The sequence below is a fragment of the Callorhinus ursinus genome, unplaced genomic scaffold (genome assembly GCF_003265705.2).
Source record: "Callorhinus ursinus isolate GAN/ISIS: 27379988/994484 unplaced genomic scaffold, GSC_fseal_2.0 scaffold7, whole genome shotgun sequence".
NCBI lineage: Eukaryota > Metazoa > Chordata > Mammalia > Carnivora > Otariidae > Callorhinus > Callorhinus ursinus.
This window is the reverse complement of record NW_027397069.1, coordinates 56,006,150-56,026,800: the sequence shown is the minus strand read 5'-3', so window position 1 is coordinate 56,026,800 and position 20,651 is coordinate 56,006,150. Positions and strand designations below refer to the sequence as shown.

At 42.8% G+C, this 20,651-nt stretch overlaps 1 protein-coding gene across 1 annotated transcript in view; it reads left to right on the top strand.

Moving 5' to 3' along the window:
• Window positions 1-18,850, top strand: part of CUNH13orf42 (chromosome unknown C13orf42 homolog) — a 38,710-nt gene extending 19,860 nt beyond the window's left edge. The window contains exons 2-4 of the mRNA XM_025874526.1: window positions 15,770-15,917; window positions 17,460-17,700; window positions 18,676-18,850. Coding sequence (XP_025730311.1) covers window positions 15,770-15,917; window positions 17,460-17,700; window positions 18,676-18,850 — 564 coding nt within the window. The remainder of the gene's footprint in view (window positions 1-15,769; window positions 15,918-17,459; window positions 17,701-18,675) is intronic.
• The last annotated feature ends 1,801 nt before the right edge of the window (window positions 18,851-20,651 follow it).

Sequence of the window (20,651 nt, the reverse complement as noted above, 5' to 3'; positions counted from 1 at the left end):
GGGAATTCTACCAAACATTTAAAGAAGAATTAATACCTATTCTCCTGAAACTGTTCCAAAAAATAGAAATGGAAGGAAAACTTCCAAACTCATTTTATGAGGCCACCATTACCTTGATCCCCAAACCAGACAAAGACCCCATCAAAAAGGAGAATTACAGACCAATATCCTTGATGAACACGGATGCAAAAATTCTCACCAAAATACTAGCCAATAGGATCCAACAGTACATTAAAAGGATTATTCACCATGACCAAGTGGGATTTATCCCTGGGCTGCAAGGCTGGTTCAACATCTGCAAATCAATCAACGTGATACAATACATTAACAAAAGAAAGAACAAGAATCATAGGATCCTCTCAATAGATGCAGAAAAAGCATTTGACAAAGTACAGCATCCCTTCTTGATCAAAACTCTTCAGAGTATAGGGATAGAGGGTACATACCTCAATATCATAAAAGCCATCTATGAAAAACCTACAGCGAATATCATTCTCAATGGGGAAAAGCTGAGAGCCTTTCCCCTAAGGTCAGGAACGCGGCAGGGATGTCTACTATCACCACTGCTATTCAACATAGTCTTAGAAGTCCTAGCCACAGCAATCAGACAACAAAAAGAAATCAAAGGCATCCAAATCGGCAAAGAGGAAGTCAAACTCTCTCTCTTTGCAGATGATATGATACTGTATGTAGAAAACCCAAAACACTCCACCCCAAAACTGCTAGAAGTCATACAGGAGTTCAGTGAAGTAGCATGATATAAAATCAACGCACAGAAATCAGTGGCATTCCTATACACCAATAAGACAGAAGAGAGACAAATCAAGGAGTCGATCCCATTTACAATTGCACCCAAAACCATAAGATACCTAGGAATAAATCTAACCAAAGGGGCAAAGGATCTGTACTCAGAAAACTATAAAATACTCATGAAAGAAATTGAAGAAGACACAAAGAAATGGAAAAACGTTCCATGCTCATGGATTGGAAGAACAAACATTGTGAAGATGTCAATGCTACCTAGAGCCATCTACACATTCAATTCAATCCCCATCAAAATACCATCCACTTTTTTCAAAGAAATGGAACAAATAATCCTAAAATTTGTATGGAACCAGAAGAAACCCCGAATAGTCAGAGGAATGTTGAAAAAGAAAAGCAAAGCTGGTGGCATCACAATTCCGGACTTCAAGCTCTATTACAAAGCTGTCATCATCAAGACAGTATGGTACTGGCACAAAAACAGACACATAGATCAATGGAACAGAATAGAGAGTCCAGAAATGGACTCTCAACTCTATGGTCAACTAATCTTCGACAAAGCAGGAAAGAATGTCCAATGGAAAAAAGACAGTCTCTTCCACAAATGGTGTTGGGAAAATTGGACAGCCACATGCAGAAGAATGAAACTGGACCATCTCCTTACACCACACACAAAAATAGACTCCAAATGGTTGAAAGACCTAGACGTGAGAAAGGAGTCCATCAAAATCCTAAAGGAGAACACAGGCAGCAACCTCTTTGACCTCAGCCGCAGCAACTTCTTCCTAGAAACATCGCCAAAGGCAAGGAAGCAAGGGTAAAAATGAACTATTGGGATTTCATCAAGATAAAAAGCTTTTGCACAGCAAAAGAAACAGTCCACAAAACCAAAAGACAACCGACAGAATGGGAGAAAATATTTGCCAATAACGTATCAGATAAAGGGCTAGTATCCAAAATCTATAAAGAACTTATCAAACTCAACACCCAAAGAACAAATAATCCAATCAAGAAATGGGCAGAAGACATGAACAGACGTTTTTCCAAAGAAGACATCCAAATGGCCAACAGACACATGAAAAAGTGCTCAGCATCGCTCGGCATCAGGGAAATCCAAATCAAAACCTCAATGAGATACCACCTTACACCAGTCAGAATGGCTAAAATTAACAAGTCAGGAAACGACAGATGTTGGCGGGGATGTGGAGAAAGGGGAACCCTCCCACACTGTTGGTGGGAATGCAAGCTGGTGCAACCACCCTGGAAAACAGTATGGAGGTTCCTCAAACAGTTGAAACTAGAGCTGCCATACGATCCAGCAATTGCACTACTGGGTATTTACCCCAAAGATACAAATGTAGGGACCCGAAGGGGTACATGCACCCCAATGTTTATAGCAGCAATGTCCACAATAGCCAAACTGTGGAAAGAGCCTAGATGTCCATTGACAGATAAATGGATAAAGAAGAGGTGGTATATATACACAATGGGATATTATGCAGCCATCAAAAGGAATGAGATCCTGCCATTTGCAATGACGTGGATGGAACTGGAGGGTGTTATGCTGAGTGAAATAAGTCAATCAGAGAAAGACATGTATCATATGACCTCACTGATATGAGGAATTCTTAATCTCAGGAAACAAACTTGAGTGTTGCTGGAGTGGTGGGGTGGCAGGAGGGATGGGGTGGCTGGGTGATAGACAGTGGGTAGGGTATGTGCTATGGTGAGCGCTGTGAATTGTGCAAGACTGTTGAATCACAGATCTGTACTTCTGAAACAAATAATGCAACATATGTTAAGAAAAAGAAAAAGAAGAACATAGCAGGAAGGGAAGAATAAAGGGGAGTAAGTCAGAGGGGGAGACGAACCGTGAGAGACGATGGACTCTGAAAAACAAACTGAGGGTTCTAGAGGGGAGGGGGGTGGGGGGATGGGTTAGCCTGGTGATGGGTATTGAGGAGGGCACGTTCTGCATGGAGCACTGGGTGTTATGCACAAACAATGAATCATGGAACACTACATCAAAAACTAATGATGTAATGTATGGTGATTAACATAACAATAAAAAATTAAAAAAAAAGAACCAATGGGATTCTGGAGAATGTTTGCCAAAAGTGATTGATTTTTATTTAAAGTAGTTTTATTCTGGCAATAGTTTGTTTTCAGAATCAATTTTCTATTAAGGCCATCCAATCCTGGTTCATCAGATAAGACCATGTCAATAGCAAGTAGAAGATTCTTTCTCCTCTATGGCAGGAGGATCTGAATCCAATTCATCTAAAAAGATTCGAAATCATCCATGTATAATATGCATATATAATTTCATATGGGATAGAAGGCAGATTCTAGATCTCTTTTTACATCTCTGGGAATTATTTTTCAGATCTGCTGGGGAGACTTTGTGCAAACACAGTGATATTAAAATGCAGGTTTTCTGGAGCATCAGTTACTGGGAGAGTCTCTATCGCTTGGCCTATATCTGGTTTGCAGGGTTGAAAGGCAGTACTGATTCAATATGAGCTGCAAAGAACATTCTATTTTGCTTGGCACAGCTCTCCACAAGATGACAAACTGTATAATGATGATTGATAACAAAGCATATAATTCCTGCAGCCCCTCTCAGTCAGACCACAAGATGGGTAATTACATTCCCCAATCTATCTTCCAGGCACATGCTGTTTGCTCAGCCTAGAAATAATACTTCGTCCCCCCCTTTTCCTCTCTACCACACCCCATTCACCTGGCTAACTTCTTGTCTTTTAACAGCAGAGAAAACATTTCCCTAGGAAGCCACTTCTCACATCCACAATCTAAGACAGTGGATTTCTTCCCCTCCTTGTGTCTGACCCCCATCTCAGCACTTAGCACCCAGCACTGTAATTGTCTGTTCATTTGTTAGTTCTGCTACTGGCCACGAGCTCTTTGAGTGGGGGCACTGTGTCTTATTTATCTTTCTATCTCCAACCTCTTGCATGGCTCCAGGCACATAGCAGACTTTCAATAAACCAATAACCTGAGAAACTCCAACTGTAATTTAAGAAGGTTTCTTTTCTTTTTTTTTAATGTTATGTTAGTCACCATACATTACATCATCAGTTTTTGATGTAGTGTTCCATGGTTCATTGTTTGTGTATAACACCCAATGCTCCATGCAATACGTGCCCTCTTTAATACCCATCACCAGGCTAGCCCATCCCCCACCCCCCTCCCCTCTAAAACCCTCAGATTGTTTCTCGGAGTCCATAGTCTCTCATGGTTCGTCTCCCCCTCCGATTTCCCCCCCTTCATTTTTCCCTTCCTTCTCCTAATGTCCTCCATGCTATTCCTTATGTGCCACAAATAAGTGAAACCATATGATAATTGACTTTCTCGCTTGACTTATTTCACTTAGTGTAATCTCCTCCAGTCCCATCCACGTTGATGCAAAAGTTGGGTATTCATCCTTTCTGATGGCTGAGTAATATTCCATTATATATATGGACCACATCTTCTTGATCCATTTGTCTGTTGAAGGGCATCTTGGCTCTTTCCACAGTTTGGCTATTGTGGACATTGCTGCTATGAACATTGGGTGCATATGGCCCTTCTTTTCACTACGTCTGTGTCTGGGATAAATACCCAGGAGTGCAATTGCTGGGTCATAGGGTAGCTCTATTTTTCATTTTTTGAGGAAACTCCACGCTGTTTTCCAAAGTGGCTGTACCACCTTGCATTCCCACCAACAGTGTAAGAGGGTTCCCCTTTCTCCACAACCTCTCCAACATTTGTTGTTTCTTTCCCTGTCCATTTTTGCCATTCTAACTGGTGTAAGGTGGTATCTCATTGTGGTTTTGATTTGTATTTCCTTGATGGTTAGTGATGTTGAAAATTTTTTCATGTGTCTGTTAACCATTTGTATGTCTTTGGAGAAGTGTCTGTTCATGTCTTCTGCCCATTTTTTGACTTGATTATTTGTTTTTTGGGTGTTGAGTTTGAGAAGTATTTTATAGATCTTGGATATCAGCCCTTTGTCTGTAGTGTCATTTGCAAAAATCTTCTCCCATTCTGTGGGTTGCCTCTTTGTTTTGTTGACTGTTTCCTTTGCTGTGCAGAAGCTTTTTATCTTGATGAAGTCCCAAAGTTCATTTTTTAAAAAAGATTTTATTTATTTATTTTTACAAGAGAGAGGGAGAGAGGGAGCACAAGTGGGGGGTGGGGAGGGAGGAGCAGAGGGAGAGGGAGAAGCAGGCTCCCCACTCAGCAGGGAGCCCGATCTGGGGACTCCACCCCAAGACCCTGGGATCAGGACCTGAGCCAAAGGCAGACGCTTAACTGACTGAGCCACCCACGTGCCGTTGAGAAGGTTTAAGAAGAAAACTTACAAAGTTTGGTGGAAGATCTAGAAGAGTAGTAGATCTGTTGTTTTCACTGAGTGGAAAATTATCCTTTATTTTTGGTGGAGTAGAATATACTTTGAGTATATTCATATAGAATCATATCCTAATAATTAAAATATCCAATGTGTAAGGGATCAGAGTTCACCATCAAAAGGACATTTTGGGTAACCTTAAAAAAAGTTTTGGATGATAAAATTATATTAGATAAAATTTACAAAACACAGAGAAGTATAAGAAATAAAATAAAAATAACTTAGACTCCTACCATTTAGAGATAATCACTATAAAATATTTAGATATATTCTCTTTCAATCATTTATTTCCTGAATATTTGCATATATGTATATTAGGGTTGTTAGCTAAAACAAAGGATGCATTTAAATTTGAATTTAAGATAAGTGATGGGTTTTTTTTTAGTATAATTATGTCCATGCAATATTTGGTATATATTTATACTAAAAAGTTATTCATTGTTTATGTGAAATTGAAACTTAACTGCTGTCCTTACTTTTATTTGCTAATTTTGACAACCCTAATGTATGTGTACGTATGAATTTACTAAATTTGGTTTATACCATATACTTTTTTATAATCTCTTTTCAGTTAATATTATATTTTATGGATTTTTTTCCTACCTCATTAACTAGTTTTTGAAAACTAAAGTTTTAATGGCAAAAATGTAGCAACTCACATTCTTTAAGTAATTGTGAAGAATTACAAATAAATACATACTACTCTATAAGGCATGTTTTAGTGATTCCTATAAGTGTGACTAATGGGACAAAGTTTAAAGATCATTCATTTCTAAAGATTCTTCTACATATTGCTTTCCAGAAACATTTTATAATTTACACTTTCATCAACAGTGAGTTAGAAAGCACTTCAAATTTCATTTTATTAGCACCTAATATTGCATTAATTTGGAAAGCTCACTGATGTAATAAATTGCATTATTTTATGTACTTTTCTCTGATTATTGCTTGAGCAAAGAATGACCCCTTTAACTTATCAAACCAATGTGTACTTCTTGTTTAATTGATTGCCCATTCATGTCTTCTGCATTTTTCTTCTGGCTCTATTAAAGATTTCTTATTTCCATGGACTCATATTAAGAATATGAGCATACTGTCTGCCACATGTGCTAGGATATTTTCTCCAGGTTATTATGTGTGTTTTAATTTTATTTGACATTTTCTGGTGTATAAATTGATTTTTATGTAGTCAAAGATATCCATTTTTGTCTTTGGTATTTCTTCCATTGTTTTCCTGCTTAGAAAGCCTTCTATGTCTCAAGGTCAGCTGTGTATTTGCCATTTTCCCTCCTTTTTTGATAGTTCCATTTTTAAAAACCCAACTCTTTTATCTGTCAGCAATGTATTTTGACAGGAAGTGGGAAGTGAGAATCCAACTTGAATTTCCCCCAAGTAGCAAAGTTTCCCACCATTTATTGACAAATTCATCCCTTCTCTCTCTGGATTGTGATGTTTCACTTACTGCATGTGTAGGTTTTATCCTATGCTTCAAGGATATGAATTCAATTGAATTTAATCAGGCTTCTAACTGTTTGATAAATGTGAGCAAATTTTTTCCACTCGGTGTTTTGTTAAAGTGGAATGATCATTTAGATGACGTATAAGGTGAGGAACTACCAGGTGTGGGCAAAAGAAATAGTGGCCTTAAGGTTAAAAAGCAGAGAGGACAAAGACCAAGTCTATCAACCTGTGAATCTATAATATCTATGATCAAAGAGAGAAGACATGTGGCTACGCTTCTAAAATGATTGTAATGTTTAGTTATGATAGGTAATGCCAAAGTCGAGTTATACTAGAGTTTGTGACAAACTTCTTCCTTCTTTTTATCTCTTTGGACTGATTTTCTCAGCTCTCTTATCTACTTCACTGATTTTTTTCTTCAGTTCAGGCAAGTGTACCATTTCGTTTAAATTTTGTTGAAATTTTTTATGTGGGTATATGTATGTATGTAATTAAATTCTAATGACTATATCTTTTTTCAAATTGCTTGTTTCTCATAGCTTCAGTTCTTGTTTCATAAAGTCCCATTTTTTCTTCACAAACTCCCACTCAATTATGGGTACACACTTTCTTAGGTGTTGTAATTTAAAAGGGATAAGGTAAATATCACTTTGGACTTGGTCTTAAATATCCATTCCAAGGATGGCAGAAGGCAAAGAAGATGTGTTAGAGCTTTTAGGGTTTGTCCTCAAAAGCCCTTTTGTGTGTGTGTGTGTGTGTGATATTAAATTGCTTGTGGATAAATTTGAGCTGTTTTGCATTTAATTTCACACAGCTGAGTGATCCAAGAGAAAATGGTCTCTCGAATCCCAACTAGTTCCACATCCGATCCCGGAAATTTTATCACAATATATGGACATTCATATTTCCAGGTATTATTTGCTCAACAGAGTGTTATCAGTACTCCATAAAAATAGCAGTACAGAGTTCTTAACATTTGCCAAATTAAATCCAAAAGGATACATTAGCAACACGCAAGCTGACTAGAGAAAATAAACATTAGGTAATGGCATGTATATAGGATATATTCATTCGTCAATGAATAATTACCACTCCATGCCAGACATTGAAATAGGTACTCAGCATTCATAGGTAGAATGGTAGTCTGTTTGCCCTGACACAGCCCATTGTCTCAAGCTGTAGTCCTCAGCATCACTGGTGTGTTGAGGTTCCTTGGCAGAGACACAGGCAGAATTTCAATCAGAATGTTGGGAGTTGTGTATATCCCACAACCTGTCTCATATAGGCAGGGACTGGTGGTGAGCATATATCATAAGTGAGTGTTATCTGTGAGTGTTAGTTGCCAAAGCATTGCCAAAGAATTACAGTGGGGAAAACGCAAAGGGAAAGGTAACTGGAGACCCAGGCCTGGTGTGAGGGGGATGGGGCAGCGAGGCTTGGAAAATGATAACCAAGGCCACTGAAGGTTACATGTGAAAGGCACCTTGGAATGGAGTCGGCAGTGCAATACGGATGCTTTCAGCCCATGTACCTTCTCCCCAGGGCTGCTATGGGGTCGACGGTGAAGGAACATGAGCCCTGTGGAACTGGGGCCCGAGCAGGTGCAATGGGAAGGCTGCCCAAAGAAGTAGTTAAAAAATTCTGGGCCAGAAAAAAAAGTCAAGATTGGGAGTGACACAAGAGAATGTGGCAGTGGAGTCAGAAAAGGCCCACAGAAACTGTGGGAAGGCAAAACAAACAAACAAACAAACAAACAAACAAACAAAAAACAGCAAGCTAGAATCAGCCTGGGTTTAAACCAGGACTTGAAAAGACCCAAACATGTAGCTTAGCCTTGGAACTCAGAAAAGCCACGACAACATTCATTTGGAGACATGTAAACGTATATTTTATAAAGTGCAACAGAAACTCTGTTAACCAAATCTTGTGTGACTGACTTGCCAGACGGTTTGATGCTTCCCGTTCTCTCCATCAAGCAGATACATAGAGAGCAGAGTACTTACGGTTAGAAGCCTATCCCAAGCTAGGGTATTGTTGGCAAAATGCAGAATGGCATATGCGTTAAGCACTAGCTTTCATAGCAAAAAGTTACAAAGAAGCCAAAGATCTGACAATAGGGGACTGTGGTTTGTTCTGCCAGTGGGTCTGCACAATGGAGAGCCAGGCAGGGTTACCAGGACTGAGGAGGGTCTTTGTCTACTGCTGGGAGTAGTCCTCAGGATACACTGAGTGAAGAAAGCAATGTTTACAGCTGTATCTTGTAGGCTACATTTTGTTTTTAAAGAAAGTGGGTAAACACAATATAAATTCACGTTTGCTTATATTTTCAAAAGGAAACAATGGAGAGATAAACAAGAACCTTGGCGCCTACCCACCACGAAGCTTAGCAGAGGTGAATGCTAAACACTAAACCCAGGAAGCAAACAAAGATGCAAGCTGAGGGACTGCGTTTGCAGGAGGGGGTCCAGGTCAAGTTTGGGGACTGGGAGGGTAAGGTAGATGTTGGGTGCACTCCTGTGGGGGATGCTCTACACCCCCTGTTGGTACAGGAAGCAGAGCATGGGCAGATGGAGTCCCTTTGCTTGGCCCTGTGTGTGCTGAGCAACAGGAGGTACACAAGAACACACTGAGCCTGGGCACTGAAATCCCGGGGTTTTGTTCTATTTCTTCAATGACCTGTGTTCTGTCCCCTGGGGTCTCGTCCCTTGTGTCCTTGTCTTGATAGAGACATTCTTGTCTGCCCTTGCAAAGCCAGGGAATAAGACTGGCCCTTGAGATTTCTGTCCTAAATCAGACCCTGAGGTGGGGATTTGTGGGTGTGCCGGCTCCCTTTCCCATGCGGGGGCCCCCAGAGAGCAGTGGTTCGCCCGTGCCGTGTATTCGAATCATTTGATTGTCTGAACCAACGGTCTGGGAAGGAGCCAGGTATAGATAGACATTCTTTAGGAGCATCTCAGGAGATGCCAATGTCCAGCTGGAATTGGGCTCCCCTGTTACGGAACCACCCTGACAGGGACGAGGGAGAGGTATACCGTCACTGGGCCCCTGGGCCAGGCTCTCAGACTCATTTAAGGGATGCTGCTTTCATTTGCACGGAAGGAAGGCAGGGGTGAGGAAGGAAGGAAAGCAACTGTTTATTCATTTGCATTTATCTGTGCCCTGACTTCATTCCATGAAGGGTTTGGGGGGAACTGACAAAGGCAGTTGGGGCAAGTGGAGGAAGCTGTCCTTCGGGATAAGACTTGGTCACACAGGTATGTGTGGGTCAGCCACAGATAATATCACCAATGTCTCATTCTCCAGACACAGCAGGATCTACAAGCCTTTTTAGCAGAAGCAAGTGTTAGAGTGGTAATGTATTGGATGGGCCAGCCGAGACCCCAGAAGTAGGACCTGGAAGAGCAGACCCTTCAGTGCTGGCCGAGGAGCTTCTGTGTCAGGGTGCCCCTGAAGGCAATCGCTTCTCAGCCTCATAGAAAGGACAAGGTATGGGAGGGAGACGTGAGTCTCAAATCCTAAAGCTTGAGGCTTTGGAAACAAACAATATATTTGAATATTTGGAATAACCAACAAGTGTGCAGCTGAAAGGGTCTTTGTCTACCGGTTTTGATGGTCAGAAAGTATAGGGGCTAAAGTGGTAATATATATGCCGATGATTTATTTTTTAACTTGTAAATATGATCCTCAAAGGACAATACTTGAGGAGTTTCTGGATGTACGAGATTTACGAGAAGCCAGCATCAAGGGTTCCTGTTAACATAACTAATGGTTGTGGTCTCGGTGGTTTCTAAGCCTTTGGTAGTTAAGACACCAAAGCTGACTCTTTTCTAAATTCTTTAATAAATGAAAGCAACAGATTCAGGCTGCTCTGAGGTGCTGGCCAAAGTCTACTTCCTGGAGACACTGAGGAATGAGCAGCTTACATCATTTTGTAGGGTGACCCCATGAAAAAGAATGTGATGCCCACATGTGAGACTGAGACCCTTGCCTTAAACCAAACACTGATGGAAGTTGCTGAGTCAGAGACTCAGAGGCACCCTTTCCATGGGTTCTGAGATACAAAGACCTACAGACCTTGCATCCCTATTAAATAATATTTATCCTTCCTTTGGGGTTCAGTCCAGATTGTGTGGCTTTCTCCATTCTATGTTTCTCTTTCGCTTCACAAAAGAAATTTCTAAAATGATATGTGTCATAGGAGGACTAGGTTAGGGACTGAAGACCATGGAGCCTAGAGGAGAGAACAGTCTAGGAGAGGGGTGGTCTAACTGGAGAATGAGCTGACCCATCCCGTCTTGATAGATGAGTAGGAATCAGCCAGATGAGACATTCAAGGCAGAGGGACCACTAAGAAAAACCACAGGAGGGACAAGAATTGTGACCTGCCTTCAGAGGTGGGCCCTCCTATCGTCTGCCTGCAGGAAGGATGCCTGGTGGCCTGGCCTGCTGTGCTCCTACAGACTGCCAACCAGTCCGTCCCATTGCAGTCCTGCTTCCCACTCCCAGCGCTTGGTGTACCCGATGTTGCCGAGTCTGGTGCATTTTGGGTTCTCAAGAGTCAAATTTACCCCTTTTAGTTGCCTCCCTAACCCATGATGTTCTAGAAGGCTGGTCCCTCTGCTCTTTCATATCTCCCCCACTTCATTTGCTTTTCAACTGCCAGAAGCTTCTGGAAATTCTTTTACTGATGGCCTCTCTCTTCCTCTCTTTGTCCTTAGGTTTTCTTCTCTCTGCCCTCCTGGTTTCATTTTAGTGGGCTCTTTGAAGGGGGAGGGATAAGTACATGTGGATAGTATTCCACTTTTAACACAAAAGATTCAGGTGTATGTTGTGCTTCTTAAAAATTTTCTGTAAGAAAGTGTCTTACAAATATAAAAGGGAAAAAAAAAAACCCTCTCCATTTAAAAATGTTTTCTAGTAGTACGAAATGCGTACATTTCACCAAGATCTTGTATGTACATACAGATGTCATCATTTTATTTCCCAACATCCCGGCCTGTACGTTAATATTCACTTTTAATACCATCCCCCTTTAAAAATGCCCACATATGGTACAAAAACAGACACACAGGTCAGTGGAACAGAATAGAGGCTCCAGAAATAAACCCATGGTTGTAAGGTCAATTAGTCTAAGACAAAGGAGGCAAGAATACACAATGGGGAAGAGACAGTCTCTTGGATAGATGGCGCTGGGAAAACTGGATGCACACACACGAATGAAACTGGACCACTTTTTAACACTACACACAAAAATGAACTCAAAATGGATTTAAGACCTAAATGTGAGATCTGAAACCATAAAAATCCTAGAAGAAAGCACAGGCAGTAATTTCTTTGACATCAGCTATAGCAGCATTTTTCTAGATATGTCTCCTGAGGCAGAGGAAATAAAAGTAAAAATAAACTATTGGGACGCCATCAAAATAAAAAGCTTTTGCACAGCAAAGGAAACCATCAACAAAATGAAAAGGCAACCTACTGAATGGGAGAAGATATTTGCAAATGATACATCTGACAAAGGGTTAATATCCAAAATGTCTAAAGAACTTATACAACTCAATACCAAAAAACCCAATCAATCCAAAGAAGATATACCAATGGCCAACAGACACATGAAAAGATACTCAACATCACTCATCATTAGGGAAATGCAAATCAAAACCACAATGAGATATCACCTCACACCTGTCAGAATGGCTAGAATCAAAAAGACAAGAAACAGCAAGTGTTGGCCATGATGTAAAGAAGAAGAAACTCTTGTGCACTGTTGGTGGGAATGCAAATTAACGCAGCCACCATGGAAAACAGTATGGAGGTTCCTCAAAAAGTTAAAAATAGGGGTACTATATATGACCCAATAATTCCACAACTGGGTATTTACCCGATGAACACAAAGCACTAATTTGGAAAGATATATGCACCCTGATGTTTATTGCAGCATTATTGACAATAACCAAATTATGGAAGCAATCCAAGTATCCATCAATAGACAAATGGATAAGGAAGATGTGCGTGCACATACCACACATGCACACACACACACACACGAATATTACACAGCCATAAAAAGACTAGATTGTATCATTTGAGACAACATGATGGACTTAGAAGGTATTATGCTAAGTGGAATAAGTCCGACTGAGAAAGACAAATACCATATGATTCCACTCCTAAGTGGAATCTAAAAAAGAAACAAAAACAAATGAATAAACAACAAGCAGAAACAGACCTATAAATACAGAGAACAAACTGATGGTTGCTAAAGGGGAGGGATGGGGAGATGGACAAAATGGGTGAAGGAGAGTGGGAGATACAGGCTTCCAATTATGGAATGAATAAGTCATGGGAATAAAAAGCACAGCATAAGGAATACAGTCAATGATACAGAAATAGCGATGTAATGGGACACCTGGAAGGTACACTGGGGTGAATGCAGCATAATGTATAAACTTGTCAAATCACTACACTGTACACCTGAAACGAATGTAACATGGTGTGTCAACTACACTCAAAACAAAAATAAAATAAAAATGCTCACATAAAATAACTCTACACAGGGTCAGAACAGCCCAAGTTAATGCATATTGTCACTTCTTTTCCTCCCTGAGTTCTCTTATTTACCAAATTCCTCAGACAGCTTTTTTTGTGTTCACACATTGATTTTTTTTTTTATCTTTTTATTAACATATAACGTATTATTTGTTTCAGGGGTACAGGTCTGTGATTCATCAGTTTTACACAATTCACAGTGCTCACCATAGCACATACCCTCCCCAATGTCTATCACCCAGCCACCCCATCCCTCCCACCCCCCTCCACTCCAGCAACCCTCAGTGTGCTTCCTGAGATTAAAAGTCTCTTATGGTTTGTCTCCCTCTCTGGTTTTGTCTTGTTTCATTTTTCCCTCCCTTTCCCTATGATTCTCTGCCTTGTTTCTCAAATTCCACATATCAGTGAGATCATATGATACTTGTCTTTTTCTGATTGATTTATTTCACTTAGCTTAAACCCCTCTAGTTCCATCCACATTGTTGCAAATGGCAAGATTTCATTCCTTTTGATGGCTGCATAATATTCCATATTGTGTGTGTGTGTGTGTGTGTGTGTGTATACACCACATCTTCTTTATCCATTCATCTGTTGATGGACATCTAAGCTCCTTCCATAGTTTGGCTATTGTGGACATTGCTGCTATAAACATTGGGGTGCACGTGCCCCTTCGGATCACTACATTTGTATCTTTAGGGTAAATACCCAGTAGTGCAATTGCTGGATTGTAGGGTAGCTCTATTTTCAACTTTTTGAGGAACCTCCCTACTGTTTTCCAGAGTGCCTGCACCAGCTTGCATTCCCACCAACAGTGTAGGAGGGTTCCCCTTTCTCCGCATCCTCGCCAACAAATGTCATTTCCTGATTTGTTAATTTTAGCCATTCCGGCTGGTGTGAGGTAGTATCTCATTGAGGTTTTGATTTGTATGTCCCTGATGCCGAGTGATGTTGAGCACTTTTTCATGTATCTGTTGGCCATTTGTATGTCTTTGCAGAAATGTCTGTTCATGTCTTCTGCCCATTTCTTGATTGGATTATTTGTTCTTTGGGTGTTGAGTTTGATAAGTTCTTTATAGATTTTGGACACTAGCCCTTTATCTGATATGTCATTTGCAAATCTCTTCTCCCATTCTGTGTTGTCTTTTGGTTTTGTGGACTGTTTCCTTTGCTGTGCAAAAGCTTTTTATCTTGATGACGTCCCAATAGTTCATTTTTGCCCTTGCTTCCCTTGCCTTTGGCGATGTTTCTAGGAAGAAGTTGCTGCGGCTGAGGTCGAAGAGGTTGCTGCCTGTGTTCTCCTCAAGGATTTTGATGGATTCCTGTCTCACATTTAGGTCTTTCATCCAATTTGAGTCTACTTTTTGCGTGTGGCATAAGAAAATGGTCCAGTATCATTCTTCTGCATGTGGCTGTCTAATTTTCCCAACACCTTTTGTTGAAGAGATTGTCCTTTTTTCATTGGACATTCTTTCCTGCTTTGTTGAAGATCAGTTGACGATAGAGTTGAGGGTCCATTTCTGGGCTCTCTATTCGGTTCCATTGATCTATGTGTCTATTTTTTTGCCAGTGCCATACTGTCTTGATGATGACAGCTTTGTAATTGAGCTTGAAGTCCGGAATTGTGATGCCACCAGCTTTGCTTTTCTTTTTCAATATTCCTCTGGCTATATGGTGTCTTTTCTGGTTCCATACAAATTTTAGGATTATTTGTTCCATTGCTTTGAAAAAAGTGGATGGTATTTTGATGGGGATTGCATTAAATGTGTAGATGGCTCTAGGTAGCACTGACATCTTCACAATATTTGTTCTTCCAATCCATGAGCATGGAACGCTTTCCCATTTCTTTGTGTCTTCTTCAACACACATTGATTCTGTGCCTTTCGTTGTGAGTTCTCCATGGAGGTCCACCACAGTGCTTGAACTTCCCCTTCAGCCCCCCGAGACCACTGGTGGGAGGTTGTGACGATGGTGGTGAGGAATGAGATCATGAAGAAGAATAGATCAGGACAGAGCCTGCAACCTGGTTAGGCACTCGGCAGACTTTTTTTTTTTTTTTTTAACTCCGTATTTTCTTATGCCTTATACTTTTCAATCATACTAATTTTTCTTCAATTTATTCCACGACTTGAGCTCAAGTTCGGCCACTTTGGGTCCTGACAGCTCTTTCAGAGCATTTCTAGTCTAGCCCGTCCTTTATTTCCTGCCGTGAGCCCCTCACTGCCTACCGAGGGAGCTGTACGATCACCTCACTGGGTGTTTACCCGCAGGGAAAAAGGCCAAAGGAAGACTAAGTATTTTGCCTAAAGGTCAAAACAGTCTCTTAAGAACGTAGATCTTATTATTTATTTGTCTCTCCTTGAGACAATTAGAAATCCATTGACCTACAGCAATTGTGGGTCCGGAGCATCCGCCCTCCTTCCCCAGGGCACTTATTTAAATTTACTTTTTAAACTCTGCAAATTCGTAACTTCACATGCATTTAGTTTCAGCAGTGCTGCGTTCTTTTTGGTGGTGGTGGCTTGCTTGTGTGTGGGTGCTCTGAGGCTGGCTCAGGTAAATCCCTCTCCTGCCCTTCACCTCTAGCAGAAAGCAACCCCAAAGAAATGCTCCCAGTTCAGCGCAGATGTGGCCGAGGCCATGGCCTTCTTTGATTCCATCATTGCGGAGCTGGATACAGAGAAGCGGCCCCAGGCTGCTGAGGCAGAGCCTCCAAATGAGGATGTGGACTTTGATGGTGAGTGCTCTCCCCGCCAGGGGGCAGGAGGAGGGTGGGTGGCGGTCTCTGGAGTGGGCTGTCTGATGAGTTATCAGGAACCCCACCTTGGAGTAAAGGGAAACTCGCATCCACACTCCGGAGCCCCGCCCATGGCTTGCTCTTCTCCTCGGGGGCCCTTGGCTTTAGGTGTCCCTGCAGCTACCACCTGACAACATTCACAGCCATATCCAGACAAAAACTCCTTCCTGTTGTCCACTGGCCAAAGCTGAGGCAAAGCACTAAAGAAAGGGATTAGAGGGGGGTCTGGTGCTATATGGCTGTGAGGTCAGAATTTCAGTCTTGCAAGATGAAGAAGTCCTGGAGAGCTGTCACTCACCAGTGGGGACATATTCTGTACTCCTGAACTGTGCACTAAAAGATGACTCAGATGGTAAATTTTATGTTATGTGTATTTTACATTTTTTTTTTTTTTTAAAGAAGACAAAGGAGCAGAAAAACCGTATTTAAAAATTTGGCTTCTGATGCTCCCTGAGCTAGTTTGGCACTCTCTGCTGGACCTGACTGACCCTTCAGCTGCTTTGTCCCCCCTGTGCCCACAGGGCCCTCTGAAGCCCTCATGATCAGTGCTCTGAGGATGATGCACAGAGAAGGAGAGGAGCAGGGGGCCTGCCTAGGCCAGCCTGGGTCCCGGGAGAGGGAGCGAGCTGAGGGCTGGGCTGATGCTTTTCTCCGTCAACCTGTGTCACTGGCTCTCTCCTGGTGGAAAGCAAGCAATTCGACCACTTCATGAATTCAGCCCACTTTTAAATTCCATTACTTGACTATCAGTTTCTTTCATCTTTGACTTGTCCTTCTTGGCATCATTGATGACGATTTTATTCAGGGATTACTGGCCCTTGTTACTGAGGGATCAGCTTTTGGTACCAATACTAAATAATTCTTGAGTGTTTTACTTAATGCTCGAAAGATTGAAGATTACATCCTTGTGGTCTGTAGCTGGTCTGGCCTCAAAACACCTGTATCTGTGAAATTTAGGTTCTCATTGGGTTTGGTGGAATTTGACAGAAGGATACTCCTGTTCCCCAAGCTCACTGTTTCCTGGAGGGGCATCTGCTTGCCCTCCTCCCTGACTGCAGCCCTCTGCAGGTCCCTAACAGAGGCCAGCCCTCTTCTCAACAGTCGGGCCTGAGGGACCCAGGACATGGGCAAAAGAACAGCAAAATCCACCGAGGATGCAAAAAATAGGATCTCTTTGCTATTTTGTCATCTGCTCTTTTTGCTTCACAATATGCAGTACATCATGGGTATCTTTCCAAGTCAGTACACATAGACCTGTGTCCTTATTTTTAATGAACACATCAATATTCTGCTGTGTCCCTAGCCATAACTGCTGGGTCAGATCAGATCATGCCCCCTGCTTGCCTTTCCCATCCTTTCTAAGAACCCGCTGTGGTATCTATGCATTTGTTGTGGTTCTCAGCCCGAGTCACCACACCACCTCTCCTGCTCCTCCCTGACGGCGAGTCCTCCTTTCCCGGGACTCCTGCTTCTTTCTTCCAGTGGCCACCAGCTCCCGGGAGCACAGCTTGCACTCCAACTGGATCCTGCGGGCGCCACGCCGGCACTCGGAGGACATCGCCGCACGCGCTGTGCACAGGACACACGGCCAGTCTCGAAGGACCATGGAGTGCAGGACCATTGGCACTCAGAGAAGACTCGAGAGGCACCCCATTTACTTGCCCAAGGCTGTGGAAGGGGCATTCAGCACCTTGAAATTTAAGCCCAAAGCCTGCAAAAAAGAGTAAGTGCTTGGACCAAGTACAACCAAGATGTTTTCATGTCCTCCAGACTCCTGGGGTGGTTCTGAAGGTGCCTTGAGTCCCCATCCTATATGCCAAAAATTATTCTTATGTATTTTGGGGGAGGGAGATCTTTGTTAAAAATGTTTTTTCTTTTGGAAAAAAAAGTATGAGTATAAGTCTAAGCTTATACTCCAGCCTGGTTCACGCCTGTCACCACTCCTCACTGTCACTTTGGCTCTGATCGGCCCCGCCCTCCCTTCTGGCCTTCGTAGCCTGCATGCTTTGTGCCCCCCTCTTTCATTGCTTCCCCACCCCCCTCACCCTGCCGCTGACAACCTGTGTACTAGGAAGTTTTAATGAGCGTTTGGGGTTGAGGAGGGGGAACCAACACCAAGCTAAGCAGATGCCCCCGCCTCGGAAAGGCATTGGCCTGACTTAGATGGAGAACTTCTCGTTGGCTGGGCCCCTCCTGGCCACCTTGCTACCATTTTTCGGCCTTTCTCCCTCCAGCTCCAACTCTGCCAAGATGAGTTACCATTGTTAGCCCCCCGATTCCTGTGGCCCTACTCATTCAGGGCAGTAAGTACTCTCTTGCTCTGGGCAACCCAGGTCACGCTGTAGGGACCTCCCCTTTCACAACAGAGGGTGTATCTGGGCTCAGCCACTTGTTTTTCTTTGCACAAGAGCCATTCAACTCTGATGGGTTTGGAGCTTTTCTAAATAGCATTTTTCCTCCCATAATAATGGACTACATACTGGACACACTGAAACCAGGCTCCAGCCCTCATCGTCCATCCTTCCCGCTCAAGGCCAGCCCAGGGGCCAGCCCCCATGATGACACTGCTTTGGCCTCTGCAAGGCCCAGCATCGGGGGGCATCTGAGGGTCTCCACTGGAATAGTGAATCAGAGCATCCCTTCTCTGTGCAGCCAGCGAAGCCGCACTTAAACCCTCTGCCTCATTCCTCCCTTCCAGCCTGGGGAGCCCCAGACAGATCCTCTTCAACTTCTCAGGAGAAGACACGGAATGGGACGCAGAGCTCTTTGCGCTGGACCCCTTGGTGTCTCGGGGGGAGGACTTCCGTGAGACCGAGAACCCCAAAGGGCAGTGGCTGCTTCGAGAGAAACTCTGGGAGCGAACAGTGCCCTGACTCCCTCCGGGCCAGTCAGCGTGACTCAGCCTGGGTCCCTGAGAAGGCGGCGGCTTTCAGCGCAGCACATGGTGTTCGGAAGGGTTAAAAATGGAAATTGGAACCGAGTCAAGCCCATGAGCCCATCAGCGCTGCCTGCTGGTGCCCAGTTAGTGCCAAACACACCTGCAGCCTCCCAGAGCACCTGCCTGAGGAGACTCTGGAGCCTGGCTCGCCTGGCACAGCAGGCTAGCAGGTAGGTACGGCCTCGTTGGTCTTTCAGCAGAAAGAATGCAAGGCCTTGAGTGGGAGTGTCTGGGCTCACTAACCTGGCCTCCCCTGGGGCCTGTTTCAGTTCTCTGTGCATCTGTCCAAGTGGCTGCTAACATTGTGCTCAATACAGGAAATGAGCCCCCCCGCCCCGACCCTGCCACTTGGATCTCTGGGCCAAAGTTGTCAGAAAGGCAGCTCTTGTCTCTATGGGGCTCAGAAACACTCTGGTTATAAGCAGAGGGTGCCTTCCTTTGTGCAGAATGCAGTTCAGGAAGCAGCTCCTACTGCACTAGCACTCTCACGCTGTTCTAGAAACGTCTGCTGGATGACGCTGGAGATGGGGCCAGTGCCCTGGCATTGGGAAGGAGTGTGTCAGGGCTCTGCCTTGGGACCTCACTACCTCTCCCAGCCCCCAAACCCAGCTCCACTTCCCACAGGTGGTGGGCTGGGGATGGCGGGAGATGAGCAGTGCTTTTCTTCAAATTATTGTCCAGAAAGTCCTTACAGACACCCCTGCAACCAGTTTATGGCAGGCTGTGTCTCTCCCCTCCCCCAAATAAAAAGAAAACCAGCATCCTTATGTTCTTTTGGAGTAGAAAGGATTTGTGAGTTTAGTAACTATCTGAATCAGAATTACCTTTTAAATTGCATTTCTCACATACTTTTTGCATTTCTGCCTGCTTGAGTTTGAGAGCCACTGGTTTGGAGAATACATTGCATTTTGTTCATTCTTACTATTTCTTCTGGTATTCTCTTATAAAGAAAGAAGTCACCCGTTGGTGCATGCTCATGAATGCAAGTGTGCTCTTGGGGATAGGGGAGGGAGACAAACGAGGACAAACCAATAGTCCAAATTAAGTCCAGAATATTCCAGGCTAAGGCTAGTCTGAGAACAGAACAGAGCTCTCCTGCCAGGCTCACGTAATGATATTCTTATTGTTGAGTTTTTTAATAAAGAACTTTTTATCTATGTGAACCCAACTATCTGATTCTAAGTATTTATAACTCCTACGAGAAGAAAAAAAAATACGCTAATAATTATGTGGCATTCTTAGAAATCTTATATCAATACATTTCAGACGAAAATTTACTGGACATGTTTTAATACTTGCCTTTATTATTATTTTCTTTTTGAGTGCCAGTGTCAATGTTTGGGAGATTTCTTTCATTTTGTTGCTTATCCTAAACCCGCTCTAGCCAGAAGCTTGACTGAAAAATAAATGTTTGGGAGATTTGTTTTATAAACTGCATTAAAGCACACCAAGTTAACATTGCCACAGACCTTTCTTTTCCCCAAATGTGGCCTTGTTTTGAAGCCCCACAAATGAAAATTCACTGCTGAGGATCATTTTAGGATGAAGGTCTCTTTACCCTGCTTCTTATCAAACTACAGTTTATCATAGATTCGACCCTGACATTATGTGGTGAAGACTCTGTGTACATTTTGCTTTTACAGATAAGAAAAAAATAAACAGGACAGAGAGTATGTTTGGAGTCTTTTTTTTTTTTTAGCATTTACTGCTTATGGGACATGAAGCTGTGCTTTTCT